This window comes from Ailuropoda melanoleuca, chromosome 2, assembly GCF_002007445.2.
Source record: "Ailuropoda melanoleuca isolate Jingjing chromosome 2, ASM200744v2, whole genome shotgun sequence".
Taxonomy (NCBI): Eukaryota; Metazoa; Chordata; class Mammalia; order Carnivora; family Ursidae; genus Ailuropoda; species Ailuropoda melanoleuca.
Window position 1 is genome coordinate 50,603,854 of NC_048219.1, and position 18,203 is coordinate 50,622,056.

The following is an 18,203-nucleotide window of genomic DNA, read 5'->3' on the forward strand; positions in this document are numbered from 1 at the left end:
TTCAGTGAGTAGGTGAGGAGATGTATTCATCTGTGGCCACCCAAGACAAATCTCATAAGACAAGTTTTCTTGCTTATTGAGCTTGCCACCTCCCAATCTAGAGTGGCCTGCCTCTTTGGTCTCTCCTGGTCCTCCACATATGGGGGCTGGTTTCAGAATATACCCAGGAAACTCCCAAGAAGGTTGTGAACCAGCAAGCTAGAGAATACAAGCTTTATCCAATGATATCTATGGGAGGGTTGATAAGAACAAGATCCAGAGTTAAGGTCTGCCCTAATGGTATGAACAATTTCTTGTCTCTAAAGATGCTATTACATATTTCTGTAATATTCCCTATGGTAGTTATAAGAAAATTATCAATAAACCGATGAAAAATTATCAACAAACTTGGTGGCTTAAGATAATATGCACTTATTATCTCACAGTTCCGGAAGTTAGAAGTCCAAAATGGGTCTTCCCGGGCTAAAATAAAGGTATCAGCATGGATGACTTCCTTCTAGAGGCTCTAGGGAAGAATCCGTTTCCTTGCCTTTTTCAGCTTCTAGAAGCTGCTGGCATTCCTTGGCTTGTGGACTGCTTCTATCCTCAAAGCCAGCAATGGCTGGTCAAAATGTCTCAGGCTGTGTCACTCTGACATGTCCCCTTTTCTCCCTCCATCTCTCCTTCATCTATAAGGACCCTTGTGATGACATTGGGTCTGCCCAGACAATCCAGGATAATCTCCCCATGTCAAGGTCAGCTGATTAGCAGCCTTAATTCTCCTCTCCATGTAACCTAACGGTAGCGGTCACAGATTCTGAGGATTAGGGCGTGGAAGTATTGGGAGAGCTATTAGTGTATATATCGATTGACCAGATTAGTTTTCCAATATCACATTCTTATAACACTATTCTGTAATGACAATGATAATAATGGGTCATAGGCTTAGCATTTAAGAGATCAGAAGATATAATGAAAATTTATCATGGATTCTCTAAAAATGTATAAGACATATTGGCAGGTAGCTCATCTTTCTTGAGAAAACGACTTGGCAAAGCAGTAGCTGTATTCATTTAGATAACATTTTATTTGTTAGAGCAAATTTTGACAGACTTCATTTTAACAGCTGGAGAAATTAATTTAAAATCACGACAGTTAGTGTATTGGCATACTTCTACAGGTAGGTGCAGATCATTACATATTTTTGAAATAAAATCACTGCTTCTACATTTTAATGAGAAGATTTGAGGATAGATAGAAGCCATACACTTAAGCAGATATGCTTTAATAGATAGTAGAAAACTGTCAGAAAATAGATCCACTGTGAACATTTCTACAGTTCTCAGTGATTTCTTTGCTATAAATAACATTTTTAAATGTGTACTTTTCTGAACAGAAAAAAATAGCAATTCACTTTCTGAATACTTTCATATTTACAATGCCCTTTTAAAAATAGTAAGTTAAAAGGGAATATTGTGATGTGAGCTATAATATTTCTAAAATTAAAAGGAATGAAGAACTCAAATATACCAGCCTAATGAGATAACAACATTTTTCACTAACTGAAAGGTTATAGAATAGAATACTTCAGCTTTATATACACTATTTTTACATTTACAGCCACAAACAATATTATAATTTGACACATTTATGTATTGTAATATATGAAATAAGTATAGAAACAGCATATACCTCATTATGATGTTAACCTAAAAAACAGAACATAATTGTTTGTCATTTCATTTGTGAAATTTTGTGTCTTTTTTAGAATATTAGGAAAGAAAATGGATATAACAAATATAAATCTGAGTTGTTTTAGTAGAAATTTAAGTTCAGAACAATTCACACAATGGTAAGATGTGTTTGTTCAATTATTTTATCTATAATTTCTCATTTAGTTTACCGAAAAACAAGTTTACTCAAAATATATCTCATTGGTATAATAGCCATTTCCTTTTGCCTGCTTTACATTCTGCCCCTTCATTCTCTCATATTCCACTTTCTGTAACAGAGCTCATTACTAAGGTGATAGGGGACTAGTTTCAAAGGCAACATGAGTCACAAAAATATCAATCCAGTGGTTTCCTTCAGGACATTCATATATTTCTTGTGTTAGAAAGAAAACCTTTCCTTGGGCGCAGTGATATCACTCCTGAGAAACCAATTACTTTTCACATATCTGCAATACTATTTTGACATAACTAACTATGTCGTGTAGGAAAGCAAACTATAGCCATATGGTACATAATTATGGTATCTTATCTACAGTTCCTACACTGTAACAGAAAAACTGATTTAAAATAGTTGATTATGTAGTAATTAATAATTAGAAAATTGGTTCAAGTCATTTTTATACGTTGGCTGTCCACAGCTTGGCTTTTTTATGTGTAGCAACAATTATCCATAGTTCCCTATTCTTATCTTAAACATCCGAAACAACAAGGAACATTTTTGAATAATCTATAATATTCTTCTTGAATCTAAAAAGAGAAAAGAAAAGAAAATGTTAAACATAATTGGAAGAATCACATCGAATTATTTTCAAATCACATTAAATTGTTATATTTGGTTTTCAAAAGTATTGTTTTCTCATCTGTCAGAATCTGCTCAAATTATTAGAAGCTATGTTTACATTCCTAAGAACAAGTTTTGTTTGAAAGCGTATTTCCATATGAACAGCTAGGTGTTCTGATTACTTTGATAGTAAAATGTACTGTATTGAGGCTATAAAGACTTGACACAAATCTGAGGATAAGAATTTTTATCAGTTTGGTAACTGATGCTACATGAATATGTTGTAGGTTTGACCAAAATTAAAAAACAAACAAATGAACAAAAATAAAATAAAACTGCTTACTTTTCTAGATAAGACACACAGGAATAAGAAAATGAACATCCCCTGGAAGGCATTGCTGACGGTGAAGAGGTAAGCTGTTACCACTGATGCATGCACAACATGGAGGACCCCAAAGATCCAGGTGGTGCCAAGAAGGAACAGGAGAGCAAGGGCTCCCCTGGCACAAGACCTAGAACACATTTGAAATGCTTCAGTTAAGAAAACTACATATACTCAACACAGCCCTAGACTCCTCCAATTATGTGGGAAAAGAGTTGTTGGTATAATGAAGAAATCTACAAAGACCACAAGGGATTTTGAAACTGACAAATTATTTTAGCTTCAGGGGAAAGCCTTCTCGGTATGTTACTGCCCTGGGACAGGGATGTGCTTCCGAAATGAAGGCAATATTATTAAAATATGGTATTTTTCAAGGAATTTCCTTAATCTTAAAATATTTTATCTAGTGTACTGCAGTGTATGTGCTTTGACTTCAAATCAAATGTTGTAATAATTCCTGAAGGTAAGACGTATGTCTGCTAGGAGGTATTTTCCCTAAGAAACCTTGTAAACTATGCCGCGTGGGCTTGGGTCAGTACATGCGCATGTCATTAAAGGAAGCTTCTGTTTTCCTTTCAGGTTTGCTCAAGAAAGTATAAGAGATAAAACGAGATTATTATTTTTTCACTGTTGCAATACAATTACCTAAAAATAAATTCATGTCAGAATACTGATTTCTTAAAAATTAAAAAAAAAAGACACTCTTACATATTTTCAACTTATTGCCTATGACTTTGGTCAAGCAATATTCAGTCCTGCTCACTGAGGACATTGCTTTGAAAATGAGGTAACTAATGATTATTTTCTCACTCATTCTTTGTCCAATCATTCTGTACTGCAGAAGATGTTTTAGCAGTGTACCTCTGAAAATAAGTCATTTTCAACTTTATTAAAAGCAGCACACTACATGACGCTATGAATGGTGAAGGGCAGAAGAAACTAATCGATCAAACGTTTGTTAAATCCAAACTATAAATCTTGTCCTGTAGTTTCAATACTACAGGAATGTTTCCAAGCAACACAAACGTTAGTCGTTTCTAATGTTCCCTATAGTACACTTCAGTTTTTCCTGAACAAACCATTTTCAAGGTCTCAATAAATCAGTTTTAAAGAGAGGGTTGAAGGAAAAATCATGGCAGCATGCAAACAAGAAGTCACAAAAAAGAAACACAGTTACTAAGCTCCGAGGAATGTTTTCCAAAGAAAATCACTAAGGTTTATTTTTGCCCTAAAACACAACCATCATCTTTTCTTTCAAAGGGGATTATGTTGGAAAAGATTGCTTTATTTACCATTTAATCTATGGTGATTATAGTCTTATTAAACATGTTAAATGCTATTTAACAATATGTATTTTAAATATGGCAGAAGAAAGTATAAAAAATAATTTAAAAAATAGTCCTTCCAAGAATTATTTGTGCCTGAAATTACTAAAGCTTTTAACTACTAAAGAAATAGAGTTAAAGAGACATTTACCTTATGTTCTCATAGCAACTAACTTCTGGTTTCAACCCTGCAGTGTGACGAAAAACTTTGTATATGATAAATCCAAAAGCCAAGAGATTAACCTGAGAAAATAAATGAATTTCAAAGAAGAGATAATTTTCATAGTCAATTAGATACATATGAAGGAAGTAAATACATAGTAAAGATTTCAAATAAGATAGAAACTAGAAAATAGTGGGATTTTTATGTATATTACCAAGTATAAACCCTCTGGTAGATTTAAGAAGCAAATCTGTGGCTGATCTTTATGATATCACTGAAAATTGTTAGTACAAATGGTAGTACAATTTGCCAGAACATATTAAGCACCCTGTTCAAGAAACTTCTTCAGATGTATGATTACATCTACAGATTGATGAGTATCTTCTGCTGCCAATAATAGGATTCATATACATATTAAAGTTAAATTTTGGTTTGAAAAACTTTGTGAACATTTGAGAAATCAAATTTTTGTTCATTAAATTATATGCTGCTTCAAGGAGAAGTGTTAGTGGTAATTCTGTCAACCTTTAAAAAATTAAACTGGAAAAAAATATTCAGAGGAATTAGAAAACCCAACAAAACACCTTCAATTTCTATTGCTAGAAAACGTTTTGAGTGTACTTTCTTTTGTATGGTTCATCTAGCCATGTCTCCTAATATTTATGCTCAGATTTCCTTTCCCTAGAGTTGACCTCAGAAGCCTTCATAATATTGATCAATGAAATAAATAAAGGTATATACTTTTTATTAATAGATACATCATTCTAGTTGTATTTCTTATTATGGGCTAAGTAGAGTACATACAATTTTCACTCCTTTTAAAGTGACTGCATTATGAAAAGTGTCCTCTTTTCCTGTATTTTTGGAAAACTTGAAATCATATTTGTGGTGCCAAAACACTAAATCAAGGGTTTATTTTAAATGTATATCTACTTTAATGTGAGAACACTAACAATTAAAAATATTAAATATTATAAAAATAATTTGGAGATTGATCCTTTATTGAATATATTAATCCAGATTTTTTCCAAAGCCATTTTGTAATAATAGCAAAGTTCAATAGTGTAATTTTTACCTAATTCTTACACTAGTATTTCAAAAGCTTATAGTATCAAAAAATTGTTTTTTTCCATCTGTATTCTACAGAGTTTTATATAGCTTCTCAAAATTTATTAATTACTATTATAAAAAGCAGTATGAAAGAACAGGTCAGATAATTTCATGTTGTCACTTCTCCATGGACAGGTCCTTAAGAGAAAATCTTAAAGGAATAAGAGTCTATTCCCTTCTTCCTGCTTCCAAATGTCCATCACTTCTAATTATATGATTAATTAATTCTAATAACAGTAATTCTTCCTTTCAAAGGAAAGACTTCAACAATTGCAGAGGGGAGAGAAAGCATATTAAAAGTGATTGAACTGATTCCACCCTATCTTAGGCTCAAATAACTAACTGAAATGATAATTTAATAGTATTTAATTTTGTAAGGAGTCTTTTTATATGAAAAGGGGATACATAGTATTTTCTAGGTTTTTATAGCTATAGCTTCTTTAAATAAATTTGGAAACAACAATTGTATTTAATTTTGTAAATATAAGTGTATTTTTTAAAATAAAAGTATTAAAAGTTGGTTGTATAAATAATATGTCAAACCATTATTTGAATATTTGAAAATAATTTTAATGAGGGTATTTATATTGAATTTATCTCAACAAAAAATTATGAGATAACTTTAACAAAAAAAATGTTTTCTAGATGCATAATTTTTCCATGTGACTGATTGTAATATTAAAGTTTCTTAAACTCTTTTCAATAAAACAGGTTTGAAAAATAGTTGCTCATACTGCTGTGTCTTCTCAGAAGTCCATATACATTTGAAATGCTGTTCCACATCATAAGCTAAAATAACAAAGAGCAGCAACGGAACATTCCCTACGGGTGATACAGTTCTGGAAAGTACATTTTTCTGTACAATAGGGAGAATGTTTACATACTTATAAAAACCAGGTGCTGCTGACAAGTAGAAGACTAATTCTTATTCCATAATCTCATACTTTCCCCATTATAAGAGAAACAGATTAAAATATCTTTATCAAAAGGTGTTATGGTTTATGTAATAAAAAAATCACAAATACATTGATTTTATTACCCGTGTTCATTGGTACTGATACAAATATATGAAGCTTTTTATATGTATTCTAAGCATTTTATAAAGGATCCAAGTCTCTGGTATAGTGGTGAGGAATGGGTACATATTAATGAACACACAGGCACTGTCTTTTGTTCTCATAACCTTATTAAGAAAATATATAGTAAATAATGACATAAATACTTACAAATATACAAACTGTGATAAATGCTATCAAGTCACAAATTTGGATTCTTAGGGTAGACAAAACGAGGGTGGATTAGGATAAAGGTTCAGGAGGGACTTCTCTTAGGATTTAGTATTTAAACCAAGACCCAAAAAATTCTAATGCATTAGCAGATCAAAGAATCCATGAGGCTTGAGAGAGTTGAGGATATGGCAGATCTTGAAGAAATTAGCAAAGGTAGCTGGGGTGGAGTCAACAAAGGGAAGGGTAGCATGAGAAGAGATGAGTGAAGTAGTTGGGAATTAATATTACTTAGATTTTATCTTAAATGCAAAGGATTTTAATTTATTCTGTCATTCAAGAACACTTATGTACTTAAGGCTTTCCTTAAATAACTTACAGTATAATGGAAAAGATGACCAGTCAATAGGCAAGTCAAACACTATTCAGTAAGTGCCAAGTGATTGTTTGCACAGGAGAGTAAAGGAACACAGGTAAATGACACCCTCACATGTGATTTCTAAGCCAGCCTTGAACGACCAGTAAAGCCAAAGGAGGGTAACCCAGAGAAAGTAAGTGATTACTCAGTGTATCAGTCATCGGACCTGTCTCTGCATATTCACTTCTTAGGTGATCAGATCCAATGGCTCAAAATATTATCTTTACACCCTATCTGATTGCTTCACTATGTGTAAGAGGCATCAGGAGTTAAACATGTCAAAAATCAAGTTGCTGATCTTCCCCCCAAAGAACTTATTTTTGCTTCAATCTTCCTCACCTCCAAAAAAAGCTATCCCATCCTTGTAGCAGATTATCCTTATTCATCAGCAAAGCCTTCAGCTCTACTTTTAAAACCTACTCAGAAGAGGACTACCACTTACTGTCTTCACAGGGCCTAACCTGAGAGAGGCCACATTATCACAAAAGCCCCGAATTGGTCTCTCTGCTTCCATCCTTTCCCTCCTACAATCTGTTCTCATTATAGCAGTCAGATGGATCCCTTTAAAATCTAAGTCAGACTATGTCTCTATTCAGAACCCTCTGATGGCTTCCCATCGCACTCAGAGTTAAACCTAAAGATTGCACAATGGCCTCTAGGTTTGAAATGATTTGGTTCTCACTCTACCTCTTCCCTCCAGTCCTACTTCTCTCTCCTTTGATCACTTTGTTACATTCACATTGGATTCTCTGTCTTTCAACCAGCCCACCAGCATGCCTTAGGGTGGCTGTACTGGCTGGCCTCTCAGCTATTCCCAAGGCAAATTCCCACACCACCTCTGTTTAAATGTCACCTTATCTACCTACTGCCTCCCACTGTATGTTTATGAAAGACTGAAACCCAAATGATAAAATCAGACCTGAGTTCAATTCTATGGAAATACAGACGATGATGGTATTCTTTACTGTTTTAGGCAATGCAAATTCTGTATGCAAACATGTTCCCTTGCCTGAGTCTTTGAAACGCTGAAAAAAAATTCTCCTTGACCAAACTTTAGTCAGCCTCAACCTTGGGCTTCACTGTCCATCTCTGCAGAATTCAGTTTTAGCAAGAACGCTGCTAAATCAGCTTAGAGAGAATCCTACTACTCTTGATATCTGGTCACTTTCAATATCTAATTTAATTCCTCATCCCCCACCCTTGATATTTGATCATACTGGCCTGCCTTTCAGCAAGAGTTCTGTTAAAGTAAATTTAGCAAGAATTCTCCCTACCCTTGCCATCTGCTCTTAGTAATTTTCCACGTACTCCCCTCCCCTCACCACACAAACTGATCCTTGGTTATAAATCCCCAGCTGGCTTTATTGTATTCAGAGTTGAGCTCAATCTCTCTCCCCTATTGCAATAGTTTTGACACCTATCACAGTAGTCTTGAAAAAAAGTCTTCCTTACCATTTTAACAAGTGTTAGAATAGCTCTTTCCTTTAACAAAACTCAGAGTCAAGTGCAGCATCATCATATTTAGCAGATATGGAGTAAGTGGAAAAACTTGGATTTGTAGCTTTTACACTGCCTGTATTCTCTCTTTATCTATAAATATATAAGCTACATTAAACCCCTTTTTAAATAGAGTGAAAACCATAAATTATAAGTATCACCCAAAGGCACATGCCTTTATTTACTTAGAGGTGGGAATTAAGTTGAAACTCTGCCTTTGATATGGTATGGAAAAGTATTTTCTGGAGGGGATGTTTTATGAACTAAGTGCAAATAAAAACAAAAGCTTAAAACAAGATTATGTAGAATTAAAAAGCATTGCGGATGATAAATGGTTTGCAATTATTCCAGAAGTCATGACTTTGAGGCTAGAGAAATATGTGCATTTTAGGTTAAATAATCGGAAAGGTACTATAGCATTGCATTTACTGGCAAGGCTACCTCAATATTAACTGACTTGAATACTTGAGCGATTCTTTCAAATACAAGAAAACTCATTAATAGGAGTCTTAATTAAGGAAATGGTGCCTTTAAAATGATTCATACTTTTGCTCGTTAATATTTACCTATGTGTGCTGATTTTATCAGCTGTGGTTCCCTTATTATTTATCTCTAAATATTAGTGCCACAAAAGCACAGGAGTTAATTAATGACTTGCAAATGAACAAAGTCATTCATTATCATTTTTGTTTCAATTTTTAAAAAACAGTTTTAGATTGTTGATTAGGACTTCTTAATACTTTTCTAGGAATAAGCAAGATGAGAACGTTAGTGGCAAACATAAGAACTCTGAATTCACTGCTGCACTTGAGTATACAGAGAATGAAAACAGCTGTGAAGAAAAAAAAAATCATTCAAGTTGTGAAAACTTAACCCTTGAGAGAAACTAGTATTTTAAATTTAAAATTATTCCCCTGGCTTCATCTTAAGGAATATTTATCTATACAGAGGTATGTTTATTACCTTTCTTGATAGATGCGGTTGTTTCAAAGTCCGGCACACATGTTCTGACGTTTGACAGAGTGCATTAAAAATTTTTAAGTGCCTTATTTTTTTAAACAAGAAATTTAAATAGATAAGCAGAGAGAGAGAGAGAGAGCAGGAGCTAATTCTGAAAGGTTTAGACCTACAGGTACGTTCGACTCGACCCAAGGGCTTCAAATTCAGACTTCAAAATGAAGCATCCCAATCAGTCATTTTTCTTTTCTTAGTCTTTTTCTCAATAATTGATGAAGCCAGCTATATGCTGATGTCAGATCTCACCAGAAAGAATGAGAAAATTTCTCTTACAGCACTTTTAGACCCATGTTTTAATTTTTCACATATATCAAACGGTGTCTGGCTCATTTAAGAATGTGTCATAATCACAACTACTATGTCTTTTCAAATAGTTTTATTACCTTTAGATTAACTTGCCTAGTTAATCCTCTTCTGCCACGGACAAAGAGTGGATTTCTATTAGCCTACCGAGAGGGCATTAAAAACAACCCCCCTCCCCCAAATAGTGACCCATTCTCAATCCCTAGATCACTGCAGAGATGGCTCGGTAGTTTTCAATTGAAGCTTTTAAAATGAAAAGACATCATCTCTTAATTAAAGAAAAATATCTACCAGCGACATTGGAATCAAGTTGAGTTTTGTCTTCATTCTGATTTTCTTCTTCGGTCTTAATTGGAATTGCACCTTTAAATGCCTTACTTACAGTGCTAATCCCAGAGTATCAGAAAACGTGGGGAATGTGCTGAGCAAAAAAATGTCCCCCCTTCCAAGGTCACAGGTGCAGCTAACATGTGGAACCAGTGAATACAGCAAACGGGGTAAGGCAGATAGAATAAGGTTATGGACTCAAAGATAAAGAAGTTATCCTGGATTATTGCGTCGGATCCAACGTGAGATGTGAGCCCTTAGAAATGAAAGAGGAAGGCAGAAGAGATTCAGCAGTGAGGTGCTACAGAAGGGGAGGCAGAAGGAGAGGTCAGAGAGAACTGAAGACAAAGGGTGTCATTAGGTCAGGCAGGAAATACGGGAGGCCCCTCCAAATAGAGACTGACCCCTGTCCAACAGCCAGCAAGGAAATCAATCACATGAAACTAAATTTGGCCAACCACCTAAATAAGCATGGAAACATGTTCTCCCCCAGAGCCTTCAGAATGGCCAATGCCTTAATTTTAGCCTTGTGAGACTCTAAGCAGAAGAAACAGCTGAGCCACACTGTACCCAGACTTCTGACCTCCAGAAGTGTGAAATAATAGATTTGTTTTTGTAAGCTTCCAAATTTGTGGTAATTTGTTGTGATAGCAACAGAAAACTAATGCAAAGTAAAAGACATGTAAATATAAAATATAAATCGCATATATATATGTGTGTATATATATATATATGGAATACCTATAACTAGTGTTTCTTATATTTTAAATAAAAGCTTAAAATCCAGTTTAAAAGAAATATTAACTTATCAATAACTCATATTTATTATTGATGTTCTAGATATTTGGTGAGTAACCGATTATATGAAAACTTACTTGTGGATTCTGTTCTTGTGTTTCTTAAAGAGATCACAAATTATAACTAGTATAGGACTTCCTCTTCAGTAAGTCATAAATACAGTTTGTACCGTACTATCACATTTTCTTCTGTGTAATGCATACCTTTATAGCCCCTTCTCGTAGGGCTGCTTCATTAATAAGTAAAAATACAGGATACCAGTTAAATTTGAATTCAGATATACAACAATAATTTTTCAGTATAAATATCTCCCATACAATATTTGGGGCATACTTAAAAACTAATTTGTTGTTTATCTGAAATTCAAATTACTTGGGCATCCTGTATCTTCTATGACAACCATAACTTCATAGCTTTAAAATTATTTTCACATCTGATCCTTTCTGTAATCTGAGGACACTGGCTTCTTAGTAGAAAACCCCATGGACATCACCCTCTCCACATATGACAGTTTGAGAAGCGATCTCAAAGGAAGAGGGGGTAAATTTTCAGATGCTGCAATCGTTGTGGAGCCCGGACATGTGTGTATGTGTAGGGACTGATAAAATATCCTAAAAGCACAGAGTGGATGAAAGCACATATAAAAGGTTTGAGCGCAGTCCAGAATACACCCAGGCTAGGCAGGACTCCTTCCCCTTAGAAATCCCTCAGTGTGCATCGTGAAGCTGTGCTGGGAGGCAATGGATTAGACAGCACCTATTAAAAAAACTTTTTTAAATAAACTAATAGCTAGAAATAAAATTTATTAAGCTTAGATGTGAAATTGCATTAGTATAAATTTAGTGAAAACTCCCAGAAATCATGATGCCACAGTATTTGTTGACCTGTTGTCCGAATTGTGCAGTGGAGTAACTTTCCCCCCTACATAGATCTACGTGACACTACTAGGGAGCATCTCTCTCCGAAAATCACGAGCCTCATCTGATTTCACGTTCTTGGATTCCAGGATTGAGCAGCCTTGGGAATATCTACAGACCTAAGGGATACACCTCAGCTCAGGGTATCCACACTTGGCTCAGGAGAGAGGAGAACAGAGAGATATAGGAATGCCGTCTACAATTCTAGGAGAAAAATATTAAGAGTAATCTGAAACATACTGAAACATCTGAAACTATCTGAGAACATAATAAATATAAATAAATAACCTAAACAGGTTCTAAATGTTATCAGAAGAGAGTATCCTTCATAGAACATCTGAGATATTAACAGCATTCATGTTACCAATACCTTGAGGTTTATACTTAAGAAGATAGCAATGCTCTCCCACCAAGCATTGACTGCTGGGGTATACAATTGGATGAATGGTTGTTCTGGGATAAAGGAGCATTTTGCTGGTAGATACAAACTACTGTAACATTGAGATGTGAGTCAATGACAAAAACAATATTTACTGAGTATTTTCTATGTGTCAGATATTATTGTAAGCATTATTTTTAACTCATTTCATCCTCACACCAACTTTATGGGGTAATTCTTCTTCTTCTTATCATCATCATTATTTATTTCACATTTATGGCAACAGAGGCATAGAGAGGTTACATAATGTGCCCAAGGTGGCACAGTTAGGAAGTATCAGAGCAAAGATTCGTACCTAGTAGACAGGTTCTAGAGGATATGCCCTTAAGCACTTTATAAAACTACCAAAGGATAGACAGATGAAGGGCCAGTAAAAAAAAGCTAAATTGACATCTAAAATTTCACGAACTTGGAATGAGCACTGGGTGTAATACGCAAACAATGAATCGTGGAACACTACATCAAAAACTAATGAAGTACTATGGTGACTAACATAACATAATAAAAAGTAAAAAATAAAAAAAATTCACCAAACTTAACTGCTGAGACATTTATTAATTATATTACCTGCTAAAAGTTACTTCATTTTAGAAATGGTTAAAAGTAGAAGAGTAAAACATTAATGAGCAGTGATATGGTTAGCTATTTGGCATTAATGTGTTCATTGAACTTAGTCAAGACACCAGTGGTGAAGGCCTTGTAAACACCAGTAGGATTTAGTGTGTTATGCCAGTGATTCCCTGATGCAGACAACTGTCTTCACTGTTCTCTGCAGTCAAAGGATCTAAGAATGTGATAGTCTTCCTGTGCTGGTGAACAGCAGAGCCTTCTATCCTTTAGAGTTCAGATATGGTCACTGGGTTCATGTTAGTGGTCAAGTAGAATGCCTTAAAATAATCTACTGGGCACAGGGGGGAACACATTAGAATTCCCACTGATCTTTTTCCAAGGAAAAATTAAGGTTTACTATTTAAAATATGTATGATACTGGTGGTTTCACTTTTTCGATGTCATATAAAGCCCCATGTCATATACAAGCCATTCAGCGGGGTGTTTGTTCCTAAAGGTAGAGGTTTGCCCCTTTTGTTATCTTATGGCCTACTGCAACATACTGTATGTGTGCCTGTTAAGTGGATTTCCAGATCACATTATGTAGTTTTCATAAAGTAACCCCAAGTAAAAAATCAAGACCCCAAATGTTTCCAAGTACACTGTGCGTTAAAATTAATCCTGATCAAGAATATACAAAAGAGACAATGACAGAACGGACATATTCCCTACCCCTGGAGTAACTTATTTGCTAGACAAACTGTAAGTCCATGTAAGTCAACCAAGTTAAAAAATTCGTGAAGATCTAATCAGATTTAGATAAAATGTTATTTAAAAATTCAGATTATTAAGAGGACTATTTGAAGTATGCATTTAGGTCCACAGTTTTCAATCATATTTAAAGTCATGCATAATCAATTCAACACATCATTTCTCTAAAGTCAGTAACACATTTTTAGCAGTCTCTTTTAATGTTTTCTACTTAGAGTTTTAAAAAGTCATGTACCATTGGAAAATAGCTTTGTTCTTCATGATGAAGTAAGTTAACTGAAATAATATCTGGAAAATAATATGGCACAAATTTAAATGCATTCCATTTATGAATTTAAATACACATTCCTCTTGGTAATATTATTGCAAAGTGCAATTAGAAAGCATTACTGAAGATTTGAAGAAAAAAGTGTTAGAACAGAGCATTTAGTATGATCTATCTACTATGCAGTCACACTAAAATACAGATTTAATGCCTCTTTGTGAGGTATCAGCTCTGATAGCCATTGAAGCCAAGTGTTAAGATAAACTTAGATCCAGACCTTTGGATTGTTATATTAAGAGTATAATCCATGTTTCATTTAAAAAACTAAAAATATTTTACTGAGAATTATTAAATTGAAGTATTGTTATCTTTAATATTTTGAATTCAGAATGTTTAATAATATACATTGTATATATATTATATAATTCACATATTAGTAAACTAGTAAGCATATATAATTTTTTGAGATGTAAACATTTATTAAGTCACATATTTTTTACTGATGAGTTCTTCAGTCAAAAAAGTTTGGAGATCATTGCCTTAAATAATTTGACAGTTTCACAAAAAAACAACAGATGCTTCTTCAAAATAAATAGAAAAATAGACTCAGAGCCACACTTCATAGATTCGAATTTTAGCTCTGATACTCACTGACTGGTCAATTTATTTAACTCTTTGTATTTTGTTTTCCTTCTATGTAAAATATGGATACAATATTAATATTTATCATCTAGGGTTGTATGTATTAACTAATTAATATAAAGTACTTCGAATAGTGCTCAATATATGAGTTCTCAACAAACATCAATTATCATCACTAATGGCTATTATGTTTATATGGAACTATGTTCTTCCGAATTGTCTCAATATTTGACATGCCCATTGGTAAATATAATATACTCACTTCACAGTTGAATGAGGATGACTTTGTGAGGTAGTCTCATTGGACCTATAAATAGCATCTTATATCAGAACTTAGATCTTTCAGTCTTTATTTTGGGCAATATGATCTCAATAGAAAACAGATGATCTCTTTCTACTTTCAGGACTTTCCTTTAAAATAATGTCAGCAAAATAAATACTTCAACAATGTCAATAATGTAATATCATTCAACAATAAGTCAAGCATTTATTGTTCATATAAACAATTTCTCATTTTTTGTTGAAACTCCTCTAGGGTAGAACTGAAATGTCCAGGTCTAAAATCTGGATATCTTCAAGAAATTTATAGAAAAGGTAGGAGTATTTCAAAGGGCAATCCATAGATAAAGTTACCAGATATCTTAAATATAAGAAACATATTCTTCATGAATCCAATATGATATTCTGGGATATTTTATGGGAGAGAATATTTATCTTTTCTTAAATCACTCTAGTGTAGAATACCGGTCAGAAAATTTTTTTCTGTAAAGGGACAGATTGTAAATAGCTTAGGTTTTGAGGGCCATATGGTCTCTATTACAACCACTGAACTTTGCCATACCACTAAGAGGCCTTAGACAATACACAAACAAGTAATGCGACTGTTTCCCAGTAAAAGCTTATTTACAAAAACAGAATTCAAGATCCATAAGGGTAAGGACTTTTTTTCTATTTTATTCACTGACATAATTCCAAAGCCTAGAACAATGTCTGATACATAGAAAATGCTCAATAAACATTTGTTGAATGAATAAAAGGACGAAGGAAGTTATACCTAATATACCTATACCATCCTTTACGGCCTATGTAAAAGAGCATTCAAACAATAATTTGATTAAACATTTAAAAAATTATATATTTTTTGTCTCACATTTTACAGATTTGACAAAACAATATCTTATTAGAAATCTATTATCCATAGATAGATATAGCAATAGTAACTGAAGGATATATTACACATTATCAAAATGTAATGACCTTCTAGGAATAATTTTGCATAAAGGGAAAGGATGAAGTTACACCCTCTTTGTTTTTTGGGTGGGTACCTTGGTTATATGCAATATTTTGCATCTAACAGAAACTACACACCCATGGATTTTATGGCGTGTACTCGTTAAACACAGTCTTGAGCACCCAGCTAGGTCACAACAAATGTCTTAATCACAAGTAGGCAGAATACTGCCTCATTAGGAACGTATCTTCCCACATCCCTTCAAGTAATAGCTAAATAATTGCTCTATTTTATTATGGCTAAAAATCTCATCCCAATATATAATCACCTTAGGCATTAAAAAATTCACACTTCATATTTTTAACATGTTTCCATTAGGAATATTTCAATAGCTGATTTTTTTTCAGTGTTTGAAAGAGTACTTTATTTTTTCTAAAATAGAATCAAAAGGTGGAGAGAACTAGAAATGTATAAACATGAAGGATAACGTGATTCTATGGGTGTAAGTGAATTCCATGGGCTTATTTTTGTAGTTGGTTTTAACTGTAGATGGTTATAAGCCATAGCGAGGTATTAGAAAAGGAAAAAGGTGGATGAGAAAAACTCTATGTGAAAACATTTGCAACAGTTGTTCCATTTATTGTGACAATGAAAACCCTATGATGAAATCTTCTTTGTCAAGATAGAATCAAGGAAACATGTTCCTTGTGTATACTTATTGTAGAAAGAGAGGATAGAGGTTAGCAGAAAAAATGTGTATGTATGTGTGTGTGTGTGTGTATACATACATACACAGATATAGGTCGTTTGACTGTTACTTTACATTTAAAATAGAACTTGTACAGTTAAATTCAAAGAGGTATCTAAAATTATTACCAGGGATGCCTGAGTGGCTTAGTCGGTTGGGTGTCTGCCTTCTGCTCAGGTCATGATCTCAAGGTCTTGGGATCAATCCCCGAATTGGGCTCCTCATTTAGTGGGGAGTCTGCTCTTCCTCTGCCTCTGCCCCACCCTCTGCTCATGCGTGTGTATCCATGTGTATGTGTGTGTGTGTGTGTGTGCGCGCGTGTGCGCTCTCTCAAATAAATAAAATCTTCAAAAAAAATAAAGTTACTGGCGATTTTAAAGGTAAAGATAGAATAGACATAAGATTGTCCTCCAAGTATTAAAAATTTTCCTTTTTTAACTTTTGAAGGATGCTTTTATTTTTTAATTTCATTTCTATTTTAATAGCACCGTATATAGGGTTAGCGTGTTAGAAATCCAGGGCACAGAAAGAACCCACGGTGTACTCTTTTTACCAGTCAGATTGCTTTTGAAAACTTTTCACTTTATTTGGCTAGGACCTCATTTTATTCAGTTAAACGTAAAATGCCAGTGTTAAAATTCCAAGTGAAAGCATGCCATAAATAGATAGATCGATGTAGACAGACACATATAGCAATCATTTCTAAGGAGAAAAGAAATGAAGGAAAAGTGATGTGCTATAATGAATGCTTCATGTATTACCTCTTCTGAGAAGGCTTGTTGAAATAATCCCATTTCCATGATGGTGATGATTTCTTTACATTTCTTTGGGGGAAAGGAATGAATATTTTTGACCAAATACTGTGCTTGGTGCATCATTTATTTATTTACCCAGCAGCATTACCTGAGTAATTACTACCTGGTAAACTTCAAGGATAATATAGTGAGAGAAAATCCATAAAGCTTTCCTCTCAAAGAGCTTATAGTCTCCTGGAGGAGACAGATATGAATCCATTATTAATCAGTTACTCACATCAATACGTGTGTAATTATAAATTGAGTAAAGTATTTTTTTTAAAAAGTGGGCTTCTCTGAAGGCATCTAACAACAACAACAAAATAAATTATAGATCACTGAGTCAGGGAGAACTTTCCTCAGAAAGTGTTGCTTGAATTGATAACTGAAAGACAAACAGGAATTACCAAGATGAAGGGATGGCCAGAGGGCAGCGATGAGTGTTTTAGTGCAGAGGCGCTGAGATAGTTAGGTACATAGAAACTCTCAGAACTGTAAAGCAATGTGATTAAAACACAAAAGCCCATGGGAGGGTCATGTGAGATGAGGCTGATCAGCAGGCAGGGGCCAGAACTCTCCTAAGTAAAGTGTCCACTTTATCCCTCTTTGCTGCCACAGTATTTTTAATGTCAGTTGCCCAGTGTTCTGTTCAGTTTAGTATCTATCTGAGTTTTTTTGGTTTACATCTCATTAAGATAACCCCGGGGAAGTTTGGTAAGCTCCTCTTCTACCCTGTCATGTCTCTTGGGGTGCTGTGTGAGAGTCACATGCACAGTGACAATTCTGAC

General features: G+C 34.1%; 1 protein-coding gene across 1 annotated transcript in view; it reads right to left on the reverse strand.

Moving 5' to 3' along the window:
• Positions 1–1,047: 1,047 nt before the first annotated feature.
• Positions 1,048–18,203, reverse strand: part of ADGRL4 (adhesion G protein-coupled receptor L4) — a 107,622-nt gene continuing 90,466 nt past the window's right edge. The window contains exons 14-16 of the mRNA XM_002921750.4: positions 4,352–4,443; positions 2,837–3,005; positions 1,048–2,459 (exon numbers count right to left, since the gene is read on the reverse strand). Of these exons, the coding sequence (XP_002921796.2) occupies positions 2,397–2,459; positions 2,837–3,005; positions 4,352–4,443 (324 nt within the window). The 3' untranslated portion in view covers positions 1,048–2,396. The remainder of the gene's footprint in view (positions 2,460–2,836; positions 3,006–4,351; positions 4,444–18,203) is intronic.